This window comes from Macrobrachium rosenbergii, chromosome 52, assembly GCF_040412425.1.
Source record: "Macrobrachium rosenbergii isolate ZJJX-2024 chromosome 52, ASM4041242v1, whole genome shotgun sequence".
Lineage (NCBI taxonomy): Eukaryota > Metazoa > Arthropoda > Malacostraca > Decapoda > Palaemonidae > Macrobrachium > Macrobrachium rosenbergii.
This window is the reverse complement of record NC_089792.1, coordinates 10067889-10095714: the sequence shown is the minus strand read 5'-3', so window position 1 is coordinate 10095714 and position 27826 is coordinate 10067889. Positions and strand designations below refer to the sequence as shown.

Here is a 27826-nt window from a genome sequence, read left to right as displayed (position 1 = left end):
ATTCCAGAATTCCTGTACAGAATAACAGTTATAAATCAGCAATACTACAATACGGAACTGCAATGAATCCAAAATTAAACAGAAAATCGCAATAACTTCAAACTTACAATACAGAATTACAATAATACACTGCACCAAAAGAAGGAAATCAGTAAATGCTCTGAAAGGATGATAGACAACAATCTCAGCTCAGGCCTTACATTTACTTTACATTTGTACAAATAAATGATTCTTTCTCTCTTTTCTCCTTTACAGAGGAGGCTGGTGTGATGGCAACTCTTGGAGCCCCTTTACCTGGTAACAGCATGTCCTCCAACAATGGAACCTCCCGACTGGCCATGATGCAGGTGAGAAATGGAGAACAGTCTTATGTTTGTTTTATTTTAGCTTATTCCGGTCTCTGTTCTTTAAGACGAAAGGTGAGAATTCCCCTCCTCATTCTCATTCTGTTCCTCCTCTTCCTCATTCTCATTCTGTTCCTCGTCTTCCTCATCCTCATTCTGTTCCTCGTCTTCCTCATTCTCATTCTGTTCCTCTTCCTCCTCCTTTTCCTCATTTATTCTGTTCCTCCTCCTCCTCATTCTCATTCTGTTCCTCATCCTCCTCCTCCTTTTCCTCATTTATTCTGTTCCTCCTCCTCCTCATTCTCATTCTGTTCCTCATCCTCCTCCTCCTTTTCCTCATTCTGCTCCTCATCCTCCTCCTCTTTCTCATTCTCATTCTGTTCCTCCTCCTCCTCCTCCTCTTCCTCATTCTCATTCTGTTCCTCCTCCTCCTCTCAGGTGGTCTCTTAATACCCGTCTGGCATCTACTTCCATAAACAAGTTCCAGGTATGCAGTCTGTTATTCTTTAAGAAGAGCTTGATTGTAACGTTTCAATAATGCTCCTTTACCATGGTGCCGAGACTGGCTGATAATTTATAAGGGCGATACCAAAAATACTGAACTCTTTCTACTTTATACATCCAGGATAGCTTAAAAGACATTAGCAAAATGGAAACTTCCCGATTTTCAGCTGTTCCATGTTGTGAAAAATCAGCGCGAATAAGCCCCTATTAATATTAAATGAAAGATAAGGGAATACTATCTTTGTTTGATGTCGAAATAGATTGTAGGCCCTTCTCAAACAACCCTGTTGTAAACACTTGGAGAAGTGATCGTACAATTAACGTATGAGAAAACTAATTTTTCAGCAGAAAGAACCTTTTTCTTTATAAGGAAATGAATAAAAAAAAAAAGATTGCTAATGGGAATAGGTGAAATAGGCCAAAGAAAAATTATTGTTCCAGGGGAGGTATTATGACAAGATAAGTCAAATGAAGTGAAACTGCCCCAATTTTCAAATTCACGTATCTTTGAGAACCTCCATTTTCACTGTAGCTCTAACTACGCCTGATTTCTTCTATAATAAATTTACGTTGACTTCATTCTGTTGTTGCGCTTCCTTTCCTTGTTTTAGTCTCTAAAACCTTAGGCTAGATGCTATGTCTGCCCTAGGCAATACCAGAAGAATGGAAATAAATAAGACATTAAAATTTACAGTCTGCGCGAGGATTGCACCTGCTTTTCAGAAGCAAAGCTTATTAGTTTTAATATTTCTGCTCTTTTAGTAAAAACTAGGTCATGAGTTTTTTTTTTTTTTCATGTCTCTGTTCTATTAGGAAAAACTAAGGAAATGCTGGTTTGTAACATTTTTTTTAAGTCTTAGATAAAATTTAACGTCCAAAATAGAAAACGTACAAGCTCAAAGCTCAATAGAAAACTGACATTAATTTATAAGGGATACTATCTCATAAATAAAGACTACTGCATTTTTATAGGAATTAAGCTGAAACCAATATATATTTAAAAATTTATGCATAAATGAGTTCGAAATGAGCTTATTAAATTATACAAAAACGATAAATTTCATCGTAACTACATATCATTAATTGACTGATTGATTTAAATACACTGAATAAATGGGGAAAAACTGCTTACGGGATCTATAGTTAAACTTGATTTTTTATCCTACTATTTCGAAATGGGGAAGCGTGGAATTTAAGTAGTTAACGGAGAAGACATCTCGACATGAAAATTTAAATCCTTCATTTGATTTTATATTTATTCCTTTTTAATTATTTTCGCACGGACTTTTTTGTACCTTCCATTGATAAAGTAAATGTGATTTAAAGATATTCTTTGAAATGTTCTCTCTCAGGCTTTTTCTCTCTCTTCCTTGATCTAAATCTCTCTCTCTCTCTCTCTCTCTCTCTCTCTCGTGAAACAGAGGAATGTGTATATAAACATTCACGTTGGGAATAGGAGAACAGACTTGTACTTAATTTGCAAATTACAAGTCTTGAGGGATAACGATTAGTCTCAAAATTAAAAATGCAAGATGTGTTTCTACGTTAACTATACAGTAGGAAGAAACGGGAGAGCTAATAAAATATATCGTGATAACAAACGATGCGTGCTTGACAAAGGACATATTCCAAGGTCGTAACAATCTGTTGCAACGCGTATGAACTGAAGTGTTAGAAAAAATGTTGAACATTTTCCCGAAACAAATGCAGTCATGGAAACTGGAATGGAATGATTAAATTTTTCGATGTTCCTTTTTTTATTTACATATTTTTTTTTTCTATTCTCAAGTCAAAAGTGATAAAAGCAGATATATCCAGTAAACACGTGACTGAATAAATGTATATTTCCTAGGGCGTCTGTTGAGGTCAATATTTCTTCACCTCATGGGATGACAAAAAGTTCAGTAAGAGTCAGTAACACAGGAACAGGATATTCGAGAGAGAGAGAGAGAGAGAGAGAGAGAGAGAGAGAGAGAGAGAGAGAGAGAGAGAGAGAGAGAGAGAGAGAGAGAGAGAGCGCGTTTATCGTCACGAGTTGCGTGGGTTTGTCTGTGACTAGGTATGAAGTTATTGACTTTTTTTAATGAAATGAAACCCTGCAACAAATTCTAAACGATGCAAAAAGTGCACCAGCTTCATATTTAAACACTTGGAAAGAACGAAGGCTTAAAAAAAAAAAAAACGGAAATGTTCCGTAAGCACTACTAAATGAACGGAGAAAGAGTAATTCCAATCGATATTCCAATGAAAACAGATTTTATGGATGCTTCCAGTCAGTATCTCAGCGATTACCTTAGTTCAGTGACTATATTCCACTATTCATATGGAACTCAAATGCTAAATAATACACTGAAGTAATAAAGTCACTGTTTTACTGTTCAGACTATCATTAGACTCATTTCACATCCAACTCAAGTTTGCAAATGTCACGTTTCACAGCTGTATGAACTTAATCTGGATTAGTTTGAAACTAACCGCTCTCTTTGCGTACAGTCTGGCATTTCAGATAGTCTTTTCTGAGTAAAACGACTCTTTAAGAGCTCATTCATTTGAATTTATTCGATGACGGATATAGTCAAGTATGTCACTGGAATGCCGCTCGGGTTGCCATGGAAACTACAAAAACAAAGGGACAAATGGTGCGCGCGCATCGAGTTGGGGAGCGAAGAAGTTGCGAAAATGAACGATCAAAAAGACATATTCGGCTATAATTTCTATTGTGAAAGACATTTATTCAGTACAAAAGTAACGCCACCGAATGGACATTATTAAATTTTGTAAGGAATCATTAATTTTATAAATTTTATTGGCCCACAAATCAATTCACTTTCATCGAAAACTGTACGATGAAAAATGAAACATGACGGAGTCGAGTGAAAGACCGAGCTCCATCGGCCCACAGGTCCATGTGTCTGTGTATCTTGTGTATGTTACCGTCGGGGTAAGGTTGTGTTTAGGTACGTCCGTCTGCCCTTAGCATCACTACAGCAACAGTAACAACACAACTCCAAGACGCCAACCTTGGAGAACTGACGAAGGTATAACGGAACAGGGAGATATAATTAGCTGTGTGGAGTGGGAGACAGGACTGTGGAAGACCCGATCCAGATTTCCTGAAGCAACAACTGTTCGTTGTTCATTCCTTAAAAGTGAATACTCGAGTGTCTCTGTTTTGGTTGTTCGTTATGTAGACTATAGTGGTTCGAGATGGTCTTGCCTGTGTTCTCGATTTCGACATGATAAAAGTAAGATGTGTTGTACGTTCGTTTCTTGGCTGTGTAAGAAGGGGCAGTCAGTGCACTGAGATTTTGCATTATTCAGTGAATTTTTGCATCAGTTTTTTTCCATCTTCGTAGCATTGATGAGGAAAAGTTATACGCAATCACTGCTGAGTGCATTTTATTTGTGGAATGCTCAAGAATGCATTAATACTCCAGACGGTTTCTTTTGGTTTTTCGTTCAGACAAGTGAAAGAAATTTTCATCGATCAGTTAGGAGAAAAATTGAACGTGTGCACTTTCTTGGAAAGCGAGTGACTCATTTGTGAAAATGCCAGTACTTAGAATGAAACGCCCCACCGTGTCTGTCCCTAATCTTTCAAACGTGTTGAGTGAAACAGGACTCAAATCAATGGAAATGGCACACATATCCTTATGAATTTTACAATAATCTCTATTTTAAAAATGTAAATACAACGGTCCTTTGTAATGGAATCATAAATTTATCGACCGCCTAATATTTTTAATATTTTACTAGCTGAAATAGACGAAACCAATACTGGAAATGAAATGAAGGAACTGTCTATCACATCTTTCGAACTGGGGTTGGTAGAATTATTCATCGCGCAGAATCTGTTAATTCCAATAAACAAACAAACAAACAAAAAAAGGATATGTGACAAAGAGTTGATTCTCATAGCACACCTCATTATGATTCATACATTATAGATCTCTTTACCTGAAAAGGAATTCCGGGAGATTTAACGTGGACTTTAAAAAAAGCTTAAAAAAATCCTTACACGAAATATCAGTCAATACCAACTTGAAAAAGCAAAACAAAAAACCTCAAATGCTCGACGAATCTCCAGATCCAGCCCATCAATAAACCAATAGTTTAGTATACAAAAAAAAAAAAAAACAGTGTAAAAAAGCAAATGAGGTGTGACTTCAGGGCTAAAAATACGAGACAGCATTTCTTACGTACATAAATATTACATTATTGTATTAGGTGACACGATAAACTTAATCAATAGGGGAAAAAAATCGTCTCCCTTGCAGACTGCATACAACCCGCTGCATATTTTCTTTAGAGGTCAACAATCCCGCCGTTATTGAACTGTCGTCTCTAATGCAATGTATCGGAATAGATTAATCAACCAAAGCTTGTTCCGAGCACGTGAGAGGAAGTGGAAGGCTGTGTGTCACATAGACATGCTTAGTTATAGGTCTACAGTAAAATTTAAAGTGGGTTATTGGAAAACTAAGGTAATGGAGAAACCGAGATTTTAGGTGTTGATTACAAAGGAAAATTCAGACCAGGCGCTTCTGAACTTTATTGATGATAAAAAGCAGAACTTAGTGAATGCCTTAACCGTAATCTTTATTAGATTTTTACAGGAACCTTTAAGAAAATATATTTAAAAATTAAACGTAATTTCAGCCCGAATGGACTTGGCTTACCATGTAAGGTTTATAGGACCTGTTGCTATTTTTTTTAATTTTTAGTACTTTTCCTAAAGATATTGAATTATTTCCCAATATACACAGAGAGGAAAAACTATAGGCTTTATACCTTGCATTCTGTGGTACTCTGATTCCGCTGATGTAGAACACAGCCAAATAAAGATATGCCCATGTTTCGAATCGTAGCATCTAGCCTACAGCTGGTTATTTTCAACATACCCAGAATCTGGGAAGGCAGCAAAGATACTTGACACCTAGAAACCCAGAGAAGAAGAATATAGAATTTAGGCCAAAGGCCAATCGCTGGGACCTATGAGATCATTCAGCGCTGAGAAGGAAATTGACAGTAATAAGGTTTGAAAGGTGTGACAGGAGGAAAACCTCGCTGTTCCGCTATGAATCAATTGTTAGAGAGGGTGGAAAAGATGGAAGAAAGAGAATATGAAAGGAGGTGCAGTAAAAGAAATGAAAGGGGTTGCAGCTAGGGGTCGAAGGGACGCTGCAAAGACCCTGAAGTAATGCCTACAGTGCACCATGTGAGGTGCACTGAGGGCACTACCCGCCTTCGGGGTCCTAGAGACCCAGGGTCGTAGCCTAGACGCTAAGCACGCCGAAGTCCCGATAAGCAGGAAGGTAACATACACAGATTGCAAGAGAACACTCACTTCGGAAAACATAACTAAGAAACAGGAAGGGATTACGTTTTGGATACTCTGTTGGTACGTTTAGTCTTCCCTAATAAGGATCCTGCTTAAATTTACTTTGTTAACTTCAGATAAAACCGGACAAGGTTCAGCGGAAGCTTCAGACAGAAACAGTCGCCATCATAGATGAAGACCCAAGGTAGCTGAAGAAAATCACAGAGGGATATAACCGAGACAAGATAAAAACTAGAAAATATTTCTTAAGCAGCAGGAAGCTTTATCAGTGAGACAATATGCCTAAGCCCTGTGAAAAGCCTTAACAGTGTTAAAAGCCTCAGTCTGCATATGAATGCCCAGAAATAGCTAAGGCAGATCAGAAGATTGCCAGTAGGTTTCTCTTGCAAAAACTTTCACCTAATCGGAAGACGAACCCAAGCATTTGACAATTTTAAGACCTTGAATTAGGGATGGATGAGTGGTTGAACTTGCCTGAAGGACCTAGGAGGAAATGAAACTTGAGGCCTAGGACGTTAAAAGGACTCGAGGTATTATCGGGAATTGTTTTCGAGTTTCAAATAACACCCAAGATACTATTATTAACTATATCATTACCATACAGCCACAAAGAATTTCATGTTTTCTATACAGTTCTAAGACGTACATAGATATATCATTGATGACCTAAACGTTGACAAGCCACAAGAATTTTCCACAAGTAATTTTTAAAATTCATGAAGAATTTAATGCATCTTCTAAGAATGTCAGAAAGTCAAAGGATACTGAAAATTTCGATGGGTAATTAGATCCCCTATGGAATTTGATGTTGCACTGGGGAACGTTTGAGTTTTAGAAGATATTAATGAAATATGGAATTTCATGAATATAAATAAATGCCATGAAATCACAATGATTTGCAAGAACTGTGAAAATCTGTTGTTCCCACTGGCAGTCAAATATTCTTAGATGATTTTGAACACCACAAAAAATTGACAATATCTCAAGAGAGGCAGGAGACAGGAAATGTGTATGAAATAAGAATAGTTTTCTAAGGCACATAAGAGATGCCTTGTTTTGAAAAGGAAGCATGTAGAAAAATCTGTGGCAGAGAAAAACAAACAATCACAGGAATGTACCATTGCCGGCTAATAACATTATGCATTCATGCTGACTGATACCCGCATAAACATTACGTGGAAGCATTACATGGTAGCTGACACGTTCTTCCCGTGAAAATATAAGAGTCAGTGGTAAGAATTTTTTCCTTGCATTGAAGATTGTTTATGATTTCTATTTTTTTTTCTGAAATATTCTAATAGATAATACCAGTATAAGGTGAGTAATACACGCGCAATCCATGTCTAGAATGATTTGATACACATATCTGAGTGTGGCCGTCAAGGACATTGTCCGTTTTTCCCTCGGCCAGTGACCTCGGATGGTCCTAAGTGCCCGAAAATATTCAGGCAATTAAGGAAATAGCCATTTGGTTACAAATACTCATACGACATGCTACTTCGTGATCGTTTACACAAACGACAGATAACTGGATGTTATTTTGAAGTAAGCTGTAGTCTCACTCAACTTGTGATTATTATGAATAACTCAGCAAGTGAAATATTCAATAAACAATAAGGTTTTAACTAAAAATAGTCTGGGTTATTGGGTGGTCCAATATCTCCCTGTGTGACATTTTCGAAATTAGAGTTTGGGCTGCTTTCTATTCATAAATGAAGCTAGTAAAAAACGCGCCGAAGTTTCTTCCAGGGCAATCCAGTTTTCTGTACAGCGTATAACCAAGGCCACCGAAAACAGATCTATCTTTTGGTGGTCTCGGTATAAAGCTGTATGAGAAGCGACCATGAAACTTTAACCACGGCCCGGTGGTGGCCTGGCCTATATCGTTGTCCGATGCACGATGATGGCTAACTTTAACCTTAAATAAAATAAAAACTACTGAGGCTAGAGGGCTGCGATTTGGTATGTTTGATGATTGGAGGGTGGATGATCAACATTCCAATTTGCAGCCCTCTAGCATCACCAGTTTTTAAAACCTGAGGGCGGACAGAAAAAAAATGGAGACTGTATTTCTGCATTTATAAAGATTTCGCTCCGACACACAAGATTGCCCAAAATGAAAATTTCTGAAACCCAAGAACTTTAAATAAAGTTGTTCGAGAAGCCACATGGAATGCACTCTGCAGATTTTTATTCCAATACACTTAAAGTTTTCTTTTATCTAAAAGTGCCCAACTGCAGTTAAAATTAAGTTCTAACATGCACACGAAATGGGACACTGGTCCTCACATGTTGCCTTTCAAACTGATAAAATCTAACACTGGAACATTGTAACAATGACGTCAACACACCCACGCACACACACCCGCACACTCACATTATATATATATATATATATATATATATATATATATATATATATATATATATATATATATATATATATATATATATATATATATATATATATATATATATATATATATATATATATATATATATATATATATATATATATATATATATATATATAATCAACACACAATCACGTGTGGAACAGAAATATATTTCTGACTCATCAGGATATATAGGTCTATCAAAATATAGACATAGGTATATACTGTATGATATAAATATATATATATATATATATATATATATATATATATATATATATATATATTATATATGTATGTATGTATATATGTACAAACACATATATACACATATATTATACATATACATATATGTATATACACATTTGTATGCATATATGTACACACACATATACACACATTTGTATATATGTATGTATATACACATATATATATATATATACATATATATATATATATATATATATATATATATATATATATATATATATATATATATATATATATATATATATATATATATAATAATCTGGTTATACAGTAATGGAACTTTTCTTAGGCACACATTAGCCGCTGTAACAAATATATTATAAATGAAATAATTCTTTGCTGGTACCAGTACAAACCAGTTTGCCCGACCTCCTTCCTAGTGACATTCGCCCTAAGTCTATTCTAAGCGTAAAACAGAATCAGACTTTCAGCAGATCAAAGTTTTAAGGAAAGTCTCATATTATGGATATTGAAATTGCAGTGTAACAGATGAAAATGGATAACGATTAACACATAATAAACGGCTGAGTTCCCACGACTCAACGGGGAAAAGAAAAGCTTTTAAAAACGCCATGAACTGTGCTAGACGGATCGGAGGAACAAGTCTTGTTCGTTAAGAGTCATGGTACGTTGAACCAGATCATTTATTTATTTAAATGTTGGTTTGCTTGCGAGCGTATGGTCTTGGCTTTAGTGTCGTGGAATTATTTTCTTGATTTTTTTGTTTTTCATTCAAGCGACGCATAGGCCTACACCTAATGCTGAGAAAGTTTATGATCTATCATCATTGTTTTATATTATAAGAAAGATTTTTGTTTGACCTGATTCTTGCAATATACTTAATATATTAAAATCATTTAGAAATGTATATCCTTCTAGACAATCTATTTGATATACCTTGAAAAAACAGTACTCCTATTGAAGTCACCTCTAAAGTTGAACTTTATACTTAAACAAATTCTGCGGATAGATCATTAAACCACTCATGCGAGATTAAATTCATCCTTTTAAACCAGTGATTTAAATTGAGACTTTATGGGCTCAGTTCTTTCCTCGAGAAGTTTAATTCATTAATTGCTTTAACTTGACTAAATCGTTTGGCTTGGCATGATCGAGAAGAGCTTCTAGTCTCGCGATCACTCAGGGAGAATTTTCCACTATATTTATTTTGTTACCCTGGCCACAAATTACGTGCACTATTTCTCTAAAGCCTGGCAAATTTATTGTTTTTTTAATTTGTATAAAGCGTGGCAAATTTATTGTTCTTTAATTTCTATAAAGCGTGGCAAATTTATCATACTTTAATTTCTATAAAGCTCGGCAAATTTATTGTATTTTTTCTCTAAAGCCTGGGAAATTTATTGTTTTTTCTCTAAACCCAGGCAAATTTGTTGTTTTTTAATTTATCTAAAGCGTGGCAAATTTTTTGTTTTTTAATTTTTCTAAAGCGTGGCAAATTTATTGTTTTTTTATTTCTCCAAACCCTGGTAAATTTATTGTTTTTTAGTTTCTCTAAAGCCTGGCAAATTTATTGTTTTTTTATTTCTCTAAACCCTGGCAAATCTAATGTTTTTTAGTTTCTCTAAAGCCTGACAAATTTAATGTTTTTTAGTTTCTCTAAAGCCTGACAAATTTATTTGTTTTTAAATTTCTCTAAAACCTGGCAAATATCTTGTATTTTAATTTCCGTAAAGCCTGGCAAATTTATTGTTTTTAATTTCTCTAAAGACTGGAAAATTTATTGTTTTTAATTTACCTAAAGTCTGGCAAATTTATTGTTTTTTTGTCTAAAGCCTGGCAAATTTGTTGTTTTTAATTTCTATAAAGCAGGGCAAATATATTGTCTTTTAATTTCCGTAAAGCCTGGCAAATTTATTTTTGTAATTTCTCTAAAGCCTGGAAAATTTGTGTTTTTTTTATTTCTTTAAAGCTTGGCATATTTATTGTTTTTTTATTTCTCTAAAGACTGGCAAATTTATTGTTTTTAATTCCTCTGAAGCCTGGAAAATTTATTGTTTTTAATTTCTCAAACCCTGGCAAATTTATGGTATTTTAATTCTCTAAAGCCTAGCAAATTTACTGTTTTTTAATTTCTCCCAAGCCTGGCAAATTTATTGTTTTTAATTTCTCTAAATTCTGGCAAATGTATTGTTTCTCAGTTTCTGTAAAGCCTGTCAAATTTATTGTTTTTTAATTTCTCTAAAGCCTGGCAAATTTAATGTTTAATTTCTCTAAAGCCTGGCAAATTTATAAATTTTTAATTTCTCTAGAGCCTGGAAAATTGATTAATTTTTAAGTTCCTCTAAAGCCTGTCCAATTATTGTTTTTTTAATTTCTCTAAAGCCTGGCAAATTTATTGTTTTTTAATTTCTCTAAAGCCTGGTAAATTTATAATTTATAAACTTCTCTAAAGCCTGTCAAATTTATTGTTTTTTTAATTTCTCTAAACCCTTGAATCAAATTTATTGTTTTTTAATTTCTCTAAAGCCTGGAAAATTTATAATTTTTTAGTTTCTCTAAAGCCTGTCAAATCTATTGTTTTTTTTTTTTTATTTCTCTAAACCCTTGAAATGTTATTTTTAATTTCTCTAAAGCATGGAAAAATTATTTTTTATTTCTCTAAAGACTGGCAAATGTATTGTTTTTTAATTTCCCTAAAGCCTGGCAATGTGTTTAATTTTAATTTCTCTAAAGCCTGGCAAATTTATTGATGTTTCCATTTCTCTAAAGCCTGGCAAATTTATAATTTTTTAATTTCTCTAAAGCCTGGCAAATTTATAATTTTCTAATTTCTCTAAAGCCTGGAAAAGTTACTTTTTAATATCTCTAAAGCCTGGAAAAATTATTTCTTTATTTTTCTAAAGACAGGCAAATGTATTGTTTTTCAATTTCTCTAAAAAAATTATTTCTTAATTTCTCTGGGAAATTTATTGTTTTTAACAGGCAAATTTATTGTTTTAATTTCTTTTAATATATATAAAGCCTGGCAAATTCATTCACACAAATATATACCTTAGTATATAAGTGCTGATTCACAAGTGGATAAAATAACACGCATATGTCTTCTGTAACATGCTGCATATACACAAAAATGAACACATGTATATGTTTTAGATAGGATGGCTTTAGAAAGTATTGCTTTCGTTTCACAGCTAGTTCTTTGGGATGGGGTTGCTAGCCCCATATCCATTTTCCCAGTAGTTGCGACATCATGCTGTAAGTTAATTACCTGGTAACTGAGGCAAAAGAGCCTAAGTCATAAGGGGTACAAAGGGTTTTCATGAAAATGTGTTCATTGCCCATTTATTCCGGACTGTGCTTGTGATTCAAAACCCTAGTGTGTGTGTGTATGTATATATATATATATATATATATATATATATATATATATATATATATATATATATATATATATATATATATATATATGTGTGTGTGTGTGTGTGTGTGTGTGTGTGTCAAATATAAGGGAGCCAACAGAAATGCCAAAATGGAAATAAAGGCTATATTTCAGAGACCAAACTGTCTCTTTCCTCAGGAAAATCTATTCGCCCGAGGAGAGAGACAGTTTGGTCTCTGAAATATAGCCTTTATTTTCCACATTTTGGCTTTTTTATGGGCTCCCTTATATTTGATGGAATTCTGTTTTAAAAGAAATTATTTCACAGTCATATATATATATATATATATATATATATATATATATATATATATATATATATAATATATATATATATATATATATATATATATATATATATATATATATATATATATATATACATATATATATCTATATATGAATACCAGAAATACCAGAAATTTTGATCCGATTTTGTTACTGAGTTACTGAGAATCTTCTTCCACCTTAAATAACCATTAGGTGAACCAGTTATATCGACACTGATGAATTTTATCAAACCCGATAGTGGGGCTAATCTCGATGAATAATTAAATGAATTGTACATTAATACCCTTAATATAATGACTGCAGAAAAGGTTATCGACGCGGACTCCCAGAAACTGAAATACAGAACTTTCTTTGTAGATTATTCACGACCTACAAGGTTGCGTCATTTCAGATCGAATTTCGGGAACTGGATCAGATGGCCCAGTGAGCATTCGTTTTCTCAGAAATGATTTGTTTGCATTAGAGGAGCTGACTTGGGGGTTTTCATACCGTGAAGGAGCGTAGAAACCCCAGAGATGGTTGTGGGTTGTTTATTATTATTATTATTATTATTTAGTATTATTATTAATTATTAATTGCATTATTATTATTTAGTTGTTTTCCAAAACAAACTGCAGTCTTAGTGTTAATAATAATAATAATAATAATAATAATAATAATAATAATAATATTATTATTATTATTATTATTATTATTATTATTATTTAGTTGTTTGCCAAAACATGAACTGCAGTCTTAGAGAGTGTTGTAAATAATAATAATAATAATAATAATAATAATAATAATAATAATAATAATAATAATAATTATTATTATTATTATTATTATTATTATTATTATTATTATTATTATTATTACATTTAGTTATAAATAATAATAATAACATGAACTAATAGTCTAATAATAATAATTATTATTATTAAATATTTAGTTGTTTGCCAAAACATGAACTGCAGTCTTATAGTAATAATAGTAATAATATTATTATTATAATTATTATTATTATTATTATTATTATTATTATTATTATTATTATTATTATTATTTAGTTGTCTACCAAAACAAGAACTGAAATTTATAGTAATCGTAAATACAAAGCTGTATCAACTACTAGAAAATTTCAATTTATGTTATTAGTATCGGCATTTTTTCGACAGCGTCAGCACCGAAAACTCTGCCGTGATCGATTTCAATAAACTATGAATCAGCTCCTACAAGAACCACGTAAAAAATGCGCCGAATTTGTTTTTTTGTACAGCGTGAGTTTTCTGTATGAAACTCTCAGCCACGGCCTGTAAAACTCTCTGCCGCAGTCCATGAAACTTTCAGCCACGGTCCGGTGGTGGGTTGTGTTGTTGGCACCTATACCGGTGCCAAACGCACGATCATGGCTAACTTTAACCTTAAATAAAATAAAAACTACTGAGGCTAGAGGGCTGCAATTTGGTATGTTTGATGATTGGAGGGTGGATGATCAACATACCAATTTTCAGCCCTCTAGCCTCAGTAATTTTTAAGATTTGAGGAAGGACAGAAAAAGTGCGGACGGACAGGCAAATAGCCATATCATTATATTTCGTTTACAGAAAACTAAAAATGTGACTGCCAAGACTTCCGCCTTCGGGTCGAAAGTCTTTTTTTTTTTTTTTTACAAAGACTCATAAAGTAAGAATTTAATCTCGTTTCATACCAGAATTAACTGACATCAATGAGTCTTTCCTCACAGACTGATGGTAAAATCGATGTGAATGACGTCATCTCGATCAGATCTCGTTGACGTACGTGAAAACGCGAGAAAACCATTTTAATCCTTATAAGGGACGAATATGTTTAAGTACATTTTCCTTTGGTGGTTTACCGTTTAAATATATCTTCCGTCTGGTTCAGACTGACAGTCGAGCGTAGAAAAACTGTATCATAACCAGTTAATCTGTCACACAAGATGCACGGTCTCTTGCATCCACGTAATGGGTGGGGAATAGTGCCATCAGTGCACCTCACGCGGACCACTGTAGGCATTACTTGAGGTTCTTTATAGCGTCCTTTCGGTCCCTAGCTGCAACCCCTTTCCATTCCCTTTACTGCATCTCCGCTCATATTCTCCTTTTCCATCTTACTCTCCACCCTTCCTAACAGTTGTTGCATAGTGCAACTGCAAAGTTTTCCTCTTGTTTACACCTTTCAGACCTTTTTAATCTCAGTTTCCATTTCAGCGCTGAATGATCTTATAGGTCCCAGCGCTTGGCCTTTGGCTTAAATTTTTTATTCCATTCCATTTCCAGTCTGCGGTCTCTTTTATGGAAAAGAATTTCGCCTCATCTCTCGCGAGAAATAACTCGAAAGTTACGTTTAGTGATAGTGATTTATTTTGACGCTGTCGTTTTAGAAAGAATTAAAGAAAATACGAAAGCCAATGCCTGGCCTCGGGCCATCGTTTCCCAAGGTTAACGTCTATTGAATGCTTTCTAATCACGCTCACAGCATGAACCCCAGCCTGGCTATTCAGTCTGTTACTACGTAATCACACCTTAAGCAACCAACGAAGACATAGCTCTCAATTCTGCCATTTTTAAAGTTCTCTCGTCAACTGCCAATTACCAGGAAAATGAATGGCATAAATTGTATAACATAAAATGCATAATTTCAATCGACAAATGATCATCTGGCAGCGCGAGACCGCACGCTACTGGAATCGATTCCCGTTACCTACCGAGAAGGTCATGAAAATGACAATTCCCTTTTGAAGCACAGGTACGAGAGCTTACCAGCCTACTCACCTGACCTTCATCCGTGACCTCGTTTTCTATGTCATCCTGACTAATATATTGGCCTTGGATTGAAGACGAAGTTCATTCTTTACATTCCTGACAAGCTGTTATACTCTTTTTTTATGTAATTTGACCTTCAGGAATAAGCGTTCATGTTTACATATGCGTAGGTTAATGGGGAGTTTTCACATGAAATTTCTGTCTCGTTGAACGTGGAACTTTCGTTAATGACTTAAAAGAATTATCATTTAAGCTCAGGAAAATACTACTGTTAAAGATATAAGATTTTTAGTATCCCCATTTATCAGGTATAATAATAATAATAATAATAATAATAATAATAATAATAATAATAATAATAATAATAATAAAAATAAAATCAGAGTGGATCTTTCTTGTTTGTCCGCCCTGGGTGGGGGCTGGGCAGGTAGGAGATTGGGAGGGAAGGAGAGACATGACACATCCATCCTCCTCCTGCAAACCTGTTTGTCCGCCCCAGTGGAGGCGGGGTAGATAGGGGATCGGGAGGATAGGGGAGACATAATGGGCAGCGCCGGGTTCCAGCACAACGTAGTGCACTCCATCGCCATATTAATTAATAATATTATTAATAATAATAATAATTATTATTATTATTATTATTATTATTATTATTGATAACAACAACCCTGGAAAAATGATGCTACAAAGGGATCCAGTAGGGAAAGTAACACAATATGAGAGAAAAAAATAAGACAAACAAAGGCGATGGAACAATTAAAATAATGAAACGAAATCCAAGTCAGTCTGGTCAAAAAAAAAAAAAAAAAACTTGTACTCAGTTTGAACTTATAAAATTCCAGCCATTTAACTACATGACTAAGAATCATTCCAGGATTTGGTTCCAACTTAAACTAAAATTCTATATAAATTGTGTGGTGCTGAACCTCACAAAAGAAAACTTAAGATTTTTTGAATTAACTGCATTTCCAGTACTGTGTCGTGGATCGTATAGGAATATGGAACAGGAGTTTTGGCCCAAAGCCAAGCGCTGGGACCTATGAGGTCATTCAGGGCTGAAACGGAAACTGACAATCGAAGGGCTTTAAAGGTGCAACAGGAGGAAAACCTCGCAGTTGCACTACGGAACAATTGTGTGGAAAGTAAGGTGGAAGAAAGTGAATATGAACAGAGGTACAATAAGAGGAATGAAAGGGGTTGCAGCGAGGGGCCGAAGGGACGCTGCAAAGAGCCTTTAGTAATGCCCATGTATACTGCACAGCGTTAGGTGCACTGACGTCACTACCCCCTTACGGGAGTGGATCGTAAAGCCTTGGAAAATCTGAATGCGGGGCGAGATCAGAATTATGAAAATGTTTATCAATGCGTTATGAGCTAATAAAAAATCGGTGCCAGAGATTGATACACAGACCTTGAATAAGAAATTTAACGGTTGTCACGTTGTCATCCAACAGTTTCTGATGCCAGTCAACTATTGAAGGCCAGACTGGGAACAATATTTTCAGAGCACAGAAGATTCAAAGAACTAGAATATTTCCTCATGGCTTATAGGCCTTAAAACAAATGGAAGACGTGACCATTATGCTCAAATTTTTGCAGCTGAAGACAAGAGTGCTAACTGTTTCATCGGGAGTTGAAGAATCTTTGTCAGCGAAGAAATTTGCAAGTTGGAGAAATAAGTAATAAAAACAATTAAAGTCTAATTAGAAAATGAGGCAATTGCAACCAAAAACAAAGAACGGAATGTTGAAGAATATTTGTCAGTGAAGAGATGTTATATAGTTAGAGGAATAATTCAATATATATATAAATATGTTGATATGCATATATGATGAAAACCTATAGAAGATATATAATAGGTGATACATTCATAACAAAATATATATAATATATATATATATACTATTATATATATATATATATATATATATATATATATATATATATATATATATATATATATATATATATATATATATATATATATGGGATAACGTAAATGCACCATTTTAAAGTCATGGCTTAAAATATTCAGTTTATGGCAGAACCACCATCAATATATTGGATAATTCCTTTAATTGCTTGGTAGTTGTGGGCACTCAACATCCCCTAATTTAAATTAAGTTTTGGATAATTAATCTGAGTGTCTGTTCTGCATCTTATGGCTGCTAGATCATCTCAGAAATGTATTTGATTTCCTTTCACTGATTTCAATTCCCCTTTTTGAGAGTGCACTCAGTAACTTGAATTAACTGGCGTTTTTGCCTTTTTTTAAGTTTATTTTTTCATTTATCAATTCATCGTTATAATTGTTTTCAGTTCACATTTCCGATTATATCCTCAGTTTTATTTAGGATTCTTTGATATTAATGACAGATTTTCAATTTATTTTCTTGATTTTTTTACGTTCAAATTTGCATTAAAATCTGTTCAATGTTAATTGTTATTATATGCGTTTAATTCTGTGCCTTTCTTACTTTCATTGTCTTTCTTTCACTTTCTATATTTACGTAAACTCGTTGTGAATAACAATAATAATAATAATAATAATAATAATAATAATAATAATAATAATAATAATAATGAATTTTCTCCTCACTTTGGGTTCGAACATAGGACTCTTTTGGTGAAAGACAGGGGCGGTATATTCCGCACGTTATTGGATGTGTTTATTTCTAATAATAATAATAATAATAATAATAATGATAATAATAATAATAATAATAATATTGGTAATCTTACGTGCAACCAGAATCCTGGTGAAAAGATATCGGTTAACTTTCGCTTCTGCTAGGCGTTTGCTACTATTCATTCTGTTCTTGCACTGAAACAACTCGGTGTTATGATGTATTTTGTAATTATTTAATTTCCGTAATAAATTCGTTATTAAGTAGCGCGTCGTAAAGTAAAGGCGACGGTCATAACTATATGTTAAACGCCGCACAAGCAGCAAATCTATTTAGGAACTGATAAAGTGGATAGAAATGAATACATTGTAAAATATGAAATTGTTGCCATTTGAATAAGTTTTTATTAAAAAAAAAAAAAAGTTTTGATTAAGATGTTTTAAATCTGTAAAGTGCAATTGCTATATCACCAGATACACAGTAAAAAAAACTTGTCAATATACACAGTCACATCTTAATCCAACTATCATACTTGTGAAATTCTGATTGTCTATGAACTTTTGTGACAAAATGGCAATAGAAGGTACCCCATACTCTACATTTGATTAATTTTTTTTTGGTAATTTCAACTGGACTACAGCCTCTTGTAGAATTTTGCGATACAGACGCTTAGTTCTGGCAAGCATCTCGTGCCTAAAGCCTCCGACAAGCAGAAAAGTGCTTTGATATCCACTTATCACAAGGGGCTTCCCTGTTGATACCATTCCGTTAGCCTTGCCTTTAGAATTGATCTCTGAACATGATATGTGTATTGCTGTGTCTTACCACTAATTCAGCCTAATAAATGCTGTAAGTAATGGCATCTTTCGCCATTTCATGAGGAAGATCATTTCATCAGGAAAAGATCATAAACCCTGGAAATAATGTAAAGTCAAGATTTTGACTTAGAAATTTGAAGACAAGGTTTCCATTGAAAAAAAAAAAATACATAATACAGAGACTTTTAAGGTTAGAGATGCTGAGGATAAACCTGTTCAAGATTTTGGACTTGATTAGAAGGCGAAGATCGAATACATTTTTGTTTTTATTTAAAAATGCAAGTTTCACTAAAGGTTTGAGCAAGACGAGATGAAGTACCTCTAAAGGTGGAACTGGGAGAAACAAAATACAGTAATAGTTTAATGGACAGCAAGACTGAAGCAAAGGCGGGAAATGAAGGGGGAGTAAAAGGCTAAAATGTTGTCTAGGGCCAAAACAAGTCAAACACCCCACAGTGAGGTGCACTGATGGCATTACCTCTTAACCCTTAGGGGGACAAGTGTTTTAGAGAAAATAAGCTTCTTATATGAATGAAAAGTAATGATAAGACCTAAAAAAAAATTGTGATTTCATATTTGTCGTGAACAGTTTGAATAGGTATGAGTAGTAAATTACATTTTAAAAAATATGAATCTTGGTGAATGTATCAGCTTCACGGTAATCTATGAAGAATACCATTAAACTGTAAATCCTGGTACTACTGCATGACACTGGCAAAATCCTATTGAAACAGTCCCGGGGTCTGTTTCAGTTAAATCTATCTATAGTTTCTATGATTTAATAAAACCGTAAGTTCAAGAAATATAATGTAATTCATACAATTTCAAGGCATCTCGTCTTCCCATTGAGATGTCACGAAAATGTTTGTGAAATTGAATCCGTTCTGGAATTTGTGGTTTTATTACATTCATTACGTTTTATTTTGCGCTTTTGGCAGTAATGTTTTAGTTCAAAGTACCTTTTTCACTTTGCTTTAATGTTTTTACATAAAACAAGCTTTAGCAGCCGTGTTAGTAAGGACGTCTGCTTGAATGTATGCAGTATAAAAATAAAGCCTATGCTGTAGAAAGTAATGCACACGAATCAGTACTAAGAATTGTTCTGATAAAAATTTTTTTTTTTTTTATTGCTTTGGGTGACCTCAGGCATTACTGAAGGTTCTTTGCAGCGTCCCTTCGGCTCCTAGCTGCAACCCCTTTCATTCCTTTTACTGTAACTCCGTTCATATATTCTTTCTTCCATCTTACTTTCCACCCTCTCCTAACAGTTGATTCATAGTGCAACCGAGAGGTTTTCCTCCTGTTACACCTTTCAAACCTTCTTACTGTCAATTTCCGTTTCAGTGCTGAATGACCTCATGGATGCCAGTGCTTGGCCTTTGGCCTAAATTTTATATTCTATCTCTAACTAACAGTCTCGTTTTGTGATAGTTAACAGTCCTTTATCTCTTGCAGGCACGACTGAGGGAGCAGCTAATGGTGGAGAAAGAATCAAGGCTGCTTCAGATGGCAGCCCGCCAGGAGGCAGAGAGGAACAACACCATCCAGAGGGTGACGAAGACCTCAGCGTCTAGTCTCTCCTCGACTTTGTCCTCTCTCAACTCCTCAGGAGCAGGACAAGGAAGGGTGAGGAAAATGTTTGAGGAAAGGAGGACTAATGGATACAACCACAGTCCAGTGGGCTGGGACAAGAGTTATCCATTAGAGCCTGTCAGAGGACCTGGGGGCGGCGGCGGAAAACCTCCAAAACCCAAAGGACTCGTCAGAAACAACAGGGGCGTGAGCATGGACAGAGCTTATCAGAACTTCGATTCGTCAGCCATGAAGAGATCACAGAGCCACGCAACACTACAGAAAAATAACAACAACTACAACGACCCCCGTTCCCCAGGCAGACTAGGCCTACGCCCCCCACAACAGCGCGTCCCCGCCCACCACAAATCCACCTCCTCTCTCCTCGATGCCAACCAAAACTACAACGGTCGCGGCAGCAGCGGCAGCAGCGGCGGCTACAGCAGAGGACCCTCTCGGGACCCTTCGCCAGCGCCTTCGCCATCACACATGAACGGCAACAGATTCGGCTTCCGCAACAACGCCTCCCGCGGTCCTTCCCCCTCCCCACAATCGAATGGTTCGCCGGCCCGAAGTGGTCCGCCACCGGGACTTCGCAGAACCACCGACGAAGCAGACTCAGGAAGAACTCCGGCACAGAAGCGCGCTGTGCAGCCGAGGCCTCCGGTTCGACAGCCTCCGCAGCGACCTCCTAGACAGGCGGCTCGGCAACCGCCGACGGAACCCGAAAATAATGACGATGAGGCCGCTCACGATTCTCCCAAACCGGAGGTAGGTCTAGGCATTCGTCTTGTGGCCCTGCAATGAAACAGTCTAATCTTTCATTAATCTTATTTACTTTCCAGTATATGTGAGTAGGTTAAGATATTTCGCTTGTGGCATTTACAGCGTGTTGGTTTATTCTTTAATTAATCTTATTCACTTTCCACTTGATGTGAATTGGTTATCAGAAGGGTAGTTTTATCGAGGGCCTCCTCACAGCTCTTTACAGATGATTCATTCATTACCAAATAATCTGTAGATATTTAAGTCATGTGAATTCTTACTGCCTGGATCTTTCTTCCCTACCTGATAGAATCATTGGTTAGTTCAAGCTTTTCTACAGGAAAAAGGCTTGATCTCCAACACCTTAGATTATCTGCAGTTTGGTTAAGCTTCACAACTGTAACTGAATTGTTCCAGACTACGAAATTTTCATAAATTATGAAAAATGCATTGACAGTATCCTGTTGACTCAAGTATTCACAATTTTTTCATAAACAACATATCATATATATATATATATATATATATATATATATATATATATATATATATATATATATATATGACTATTTATCACATCACCGTGATTCATATACAATCAGAAAGCTACAAACGTCCTTTAATATCCAATTTTGAAGTCATATATTTTCATATATATTTACCGAAGGAATTTTTAGTTGATACTGTGGCCGACTGGTTAGTGTGTCACTGTAGTCCTGATTCCTCGTCCGTCGCTGGGTCTGACCCCACGGGACGGTGGACTTATTATCAACTAAAATATATATGAAAATATATATGAGGTAGATGAATTATTAAAGGACGTTTAGCTTATGATTATATATATATATATATATATATATATATATATATATATATATATATATATATATATATATATATATATATACACACACACAGTACTACTGTATATGAACATGTTTTTAAGAACCCCTGAAAATTGATAACATTGCTTAAAAGTGACACGGTGCCTTGTTAAGTAAACAAAAACAGAAATTGCTGCCTGCTCATTCTTAAACATGACAAACCGAAAAAGAGCTCATGAATTAATCTCATATTCAATTCCATCTCGTTTTTACTACCGAAAACTTTTCCACTTTGTTGTCTCGAATCAATAAAAACAATCAATCCTATCCTTGCTTGAGCCGGCTATACCTCTCCCCCTCTCCCTCTCTCTCTCTCTCTCTCTCTCCATACCCCCTCCCTCTTCTCCTAGTCTCGTAGCCTACCCTCCTACCCACCATCCCAATCCCCTAGGCCACTACGTTTACGTCAAAGCCTTACTTAGATAACGGCGCTGCTAGGAGATCTTACAAACATTGTAACTCTTAACAGACAAGATCGGTTGGACACTGTCATCGCTTCCCTTCGGGTTTGTGCAAATATCGCGGAATACTTCCGGGCTGAAGAGCTTCTTTTGGAAAGGTTCCATTAGATTTTACATTAAATTTACATTCAAATCTAGTCATGGTGTGAGTGGCGTGGCGTTCCGTGGCCATAACTCTTAATTAAATCTCTCTCTCTCTCTCTCTCTCTCTCTCTCTCTCTCTCTCTCTCTCTCTTTTGTTTGATCGAGAAGACGGTATTGTGACAATGAAAGTCTTACGAATGCCCTCTACAAAACCGTTTAACATTTTCAAATTTCAGAGAGAGAGAGAGAGAGAGAGAGAGAGAGAGAGAGAGAGAGAGAGAGAGAGAGAGAGAGAGAGAACGCAACCTAATTAGATAAACGACTGAGGAAATCGTAACTTCTTCTTCTTCTTCTTCTTCTTCTTCTTCTTCTTCGAGAGAGAGAGAGAGAGAGAGAGAGAGAGAGAGAGAGAGAGAGAGAGAGAGAGAACTCAACCTAATTAAATAAACGACTGAGGAAATCGTATTTTCCTCTTCTTCTTCTTCTTCTTCTTCTTCTTCTTCTTCGAGAGAGAGAGAGAGAGAGAGAGAGAGAGAGAGAGAGAGAGAGAGAGAGAGAGAAAAATAATTTCCATTCTTGGAACTTAATAATTGCTTTGAAAGGTTCGAACTGCGGTCAAATTCGATTATCGACCAACTCTACTCCAGCTGACCCGTTATTAAAAATTTGATAAGAAAGCAGGTCACGACTGCCTGAGTACTTTAAACGTAACATTGTAAAGGTGAGCTTTGATGGATCGATTCCGTGGCCGATGAAATGGGGAGATAAAGACATAAGGAGGCTGAAAGATTCTTCAGTGTAGGAGGAACTTGATTATAATCTTTGGTAGGAAGACTATTTAACCGTACCCGAGGCTGCAGAGGTTATCTTCATAGACACAAAACATACATTGTTCAAGCTTTAGAGTTTTCACTTTCAGAAATGTATGGCTAAATGCAAATATAAATATACAAAGTTACGTCAATATTCTGGGCTTTGAACTGCATAATAATTATCTTACTTAGAACTGCTATAGCTCCCAAGTAAAAAGATATTTAAAAAAAAATCGTAACTTTGGCCCACCTCTTTATTACTGAAGTGGAATTTCAGTCCAGTTCGTACCTATGTGAAACAGTTTGAAAAGATTTCGTCCATAACCACTGATCATAACCTTAGCCCATTCTATCGGCAAAAGACAGGACTCCTTAGCTTCCTTCTACAGGTAGTCTTTTGGCCCATGTTCTATTAAACTGGAGAGTTCCATTACCTCTAAGGTAACAGGGAACAACGTCAAGACCACTCTATGAAGATAAGCAATTTCGGGGTTCCTGCTACGGCTGCTAGTCTTAGAAATTCATATGATAATTCGTTCTATTATGATTTCTGTAGCGGTCCTCTGAAAAGCAGGCCTACGGCTTTCGTCGGATCTGTTTTTATTTTTCCTACTTTTAATAATCCTTCACACACTTTTAATCAAAGACACTGAAAAGGCGTTCATTTGACGATCACAGGCTATAAAAATCGCATTTTTTTTCTTGATATGATTTCTTGGTATCAATTAACAGACGGGAAGTTTGGCTGCTTTTCACTGTCAGTATAGCAACAGCAAGGATTGCAAATGCAGTCACCACGATAATGAAAGTCTGATAAAATAATGGCAAAATATTTAAATTTTCTATTCATTGAAGAATGTCCTCTGAGAGAGAGAGAGAGAGAGAGATAATGAAAGTCTGATAAAATAATGGCAAAATGTCTAAACTTTCTATTCATCGAAGAATGTTCTCAAAAGAGAGAGAGAGAGAGAGAGAGAGAGAGAGAGAGAGAGAGAGGTGGTTATGGGAGCAAGTTGATATAACATCAAAAAATATGAGATGTCTACTTTGATCGAAAAATGACCAAGGTGATAATATAAGGAGATGGATTGATAAAGGGGTTATAGCAAAATCAATACACCTTTGTAATGGCACCCTCCATCCAAGAGTGGGTCAACTACAAAAGAATAAAAAGAAAAGTGACTGACCTTCTCCTGTAAAGTGTCAACATCAATTTTTCAGATACGATCCTCGCTCAATATGTCTCTCGGCACTAATATCAGAGTCTGATTTCATCCAAGGGCATCTCTCTCTCTCTCTCTCTCTCTCTCTCTCTCTCTCTCTCTCTCTTGTAGTTCGTCTAGCTCACAACTGAACGATCCGTGTTCGATTAGCGAACTAAAAAAAAGAGGGACGAATACAAGATTGTAAACCTGGTTGTTAAAGTCTGATTTTATCCAAGGGCATCTGACTCTCTCTCTCTCTCTCTCTCTCTCTCTCTCTCTCTCTCTCTCTCTCTCTCTCTCTCTCTTGTAGTCCGTCTAGCTCACAACTGAACGATCCGCGTTCGATTCACGAACTAACAAAAAGAAGGATGAATATAAGATTATATACCCGGTTGTTCAATGCCTGATTTTAAAATCTCTCTCTCTCTCTCTCTCTCTTCTGGTCATTGCCTCTCTCATTCATACTCTCTCTCTCTCTCTCTTGTAGTCCGTCTAGCTCACAACTGAACGATCCGCGTTCGATTCACGAACTAAATAGAAAGGGACGAATATAAGATTATGTACCTGGTTGTTAAATGACCATTGTGCGTAGCAGATAGGGTGGAGAGAGAGAGAGAGAGAGAGAGAGAGAGAGAGATTAGTGGTCATTGCCCTGTCATTACATACATCATACCATCAAACGGGAGGGCCTCGATGAGGTAATCCTCAGTCCGCTAGGGTATAATTTCTCTCTCTCTCTCTCTCTCTCTCTCTCTCTCTCTCTCTCTCTCTCTCTAAAATCTAGTGCATCGACATCTCATAAAAAGTCAAATCGTTTAAGAATTTTTATACGTAGAAAGAGAAAGAGAGGACGAAGGTTTTGAATAAGTTAAGTAAAAGAGAGAAGAATAAGAGAGAAAAATAACAAATAGATGATATAGTGATTAATAAGAGCTTTACTTAGTTGTAAGTGGCCTGCGCTCTGGATGAAAAATGTACGGGCGAATGACTCAGATATTATTACAAGAAGAGGTCATGAAATGAAGTGAGTATTGAGAATTAACAACATTATATAAAACACATATATATATATATATATATATATATACATATATATATATATATATATATATATATATATATATATATATATATATATATATATATATATATGTATATATAAATGTTTACAGTACATATAGTGGTCATTTGGGGTACGAGGTTCGGAGCTATTAAGTATACTTGCCGGATATGAGGCTTTCGCATGTTTATAAATGCGAATTCTTTTGTTTATTTGTTTTAAGCGTTATTCTACTTTTATTTCAAATGATGAAGGCACAGATAGCTGTTACATTTTCTCTTGGAATTCACTATCTCTTAAATGAAACTTATACATATATACATACGTAGTGCATAGCACATACTATGCAAGCGTATGAATAAAGACAGATACATAAATATGCATAATATTCTACAGCCGTCCGTAAGTTCTCTGCCAAATTTAAAAGACATTTTGCACAATAGTAAAGAATGTAAATATATATATATATATATATATATATATATATATATATATATATATATATATATATATATATATATATATATATATATATATACAGTATATATATATATATCCCTTAAAGGTCCCTTTAGCCTTGAGACTCAGAACGAAGGTAATTGCTGACGCAGCAACGGACAGACAAACAGAAAACCTTAAAGCACCGGCTGAAACGGACGTTACTATAGAGATAGAGTCAACAACAGCCGCTTGGCGTTCGCGGTTTGCCTGGGGTGGGGGGGAGAGAGAGAGAGAGAGAGAGAGAGAGAGAGAGAGAGAGAGAGGACATGAATCTTTTATAATACAGAAGGAATCTACTTGCATTTACAAGCGTGTGTATGTATATGCATATGTATGTATTTATTTATATATGTGTATATATATAAGTATATATATTTTATATATGTACATTTATATGTTATATATATATTATTTATTTATATATATATATATATATATATATATATATATATATATATATATATATATAAGTATATATATTTTATATATATACATTTATATATTATATAGATATATTATTTATATATATATATAAATATATATATATATATATATATATATATATATATATATATATATATATATATATATATATATATATATGTACATGTATATGTTTTATATATATATATTTATATATAAATATATATATATATATATATATATATATATATATATATATATATATATATTATACATATATATATATATACCTGTATACATATATGCATATATGCATATATATATATATATATATATATATATATATATATATATATATATATTATAACTATATGTAAATTAATTTTAAAATATCTTATGGCAACGCTTTTTGCTTTACCAGTATATTACTGTATATTGACATAGAATGCACAAAAGAAAATATATGGTATTTACTCCATGTAAACAGAACCTAAAAAAAAAAAAATGTTGACTGAGCCAAAAGAATCAACTTAATTAAACTGATTTAGAAATGAAATCTACCTCGTGGAAGGAAAAGGAAATTAAATAGAATTTCGTCGAGTTCAAACCGAAGTTGACTCGTGAAAAATATCTTATGAAAGAATGAGTCTTTCGAATACAAGGGATTTTAGAATTGAAAACAACATACAACACACAAAAAATGAAATTCATCAGAACATTAAACAAGTAAAAAATGCGCCGAAGTTTCTTCGGCGCAATCGAGTTTTCTCTACAGCGTATAATGCTGTATGAAACTTTCAGCCGCTGCTCATGAAACTCTTAGATGCAGCCCATAAAACTCAGCCACGGTCCGGTGGTGGCCTCAGCCACGGCCCATGAAACTCAGCCAAGGTCCGGTGGTGGCCTTTGTTGGTGATACCTATATCGGTGCCAGAAGTACGATTATGGCTAACTTTAACCTTAAATAAGATGAAAACTACTGAGGCTAGAGGACTGCAATTTGATATGTTTGATGATTGGAGGGTGAATGACCAACATACTAGTTTGCAGCCCTCTAGCCTCAGTAGTTTTTAAGACTTGAGTGCGGACAGAAAAAGTGCGGATGGACAGACAAAGCCTGCACATTAGTTTCTTTTACAGAAAACTAATAACGGTGATCAAAATATTAAAGACGATTCGTTGTTGTTATCCACAAAAAAAAAAAGCACCATAAAACCGACGATAATGTCATTGTGATAATATCACCTAACAACTGAAAATATCTGTAATTGATCTTGTGAAATAAAGTTCAAGTTTTTGA

General features: G+C 34.8%; 1 protein-coding gene across 5 annotated transcripts in view; it reads left to right on the top strand.

The window, feature by feature from the left end:
- The window catches only part of LOC136833675 (zinc finger C2HC domain-containing protein 1C-like), a 183544-nt gene that overhangs the window by 131815 nt on the left and 23903 nt on the right, over nucleotides 1-27826 (top strand). For 3 of the 5 annotated variants that reach the window (XM_067095847.1, XM_067095846.1, XM_067095845.1), the window contains 2 exons: nucleotides 256-347; nucleotides 20215-21102. In XM_067095847.1, the coding sequence (XP_066951948.1) occupies nucleotides 270-347; nucleotides 20215-21102 (966 nt within the window). In that variant the 5' untranslated portion in view covers nucleotides 256-269. Of the gene's footprint in view, nucleotides 1-255; nucleotides 348-3764; nucleotides 4094-20214; nucleotides 21103-27826 lie in introns of those variants that run through there. The other 2 variants (XM_067095850.1, XM_067095848.1) reach the window with 2 other exon arrangements.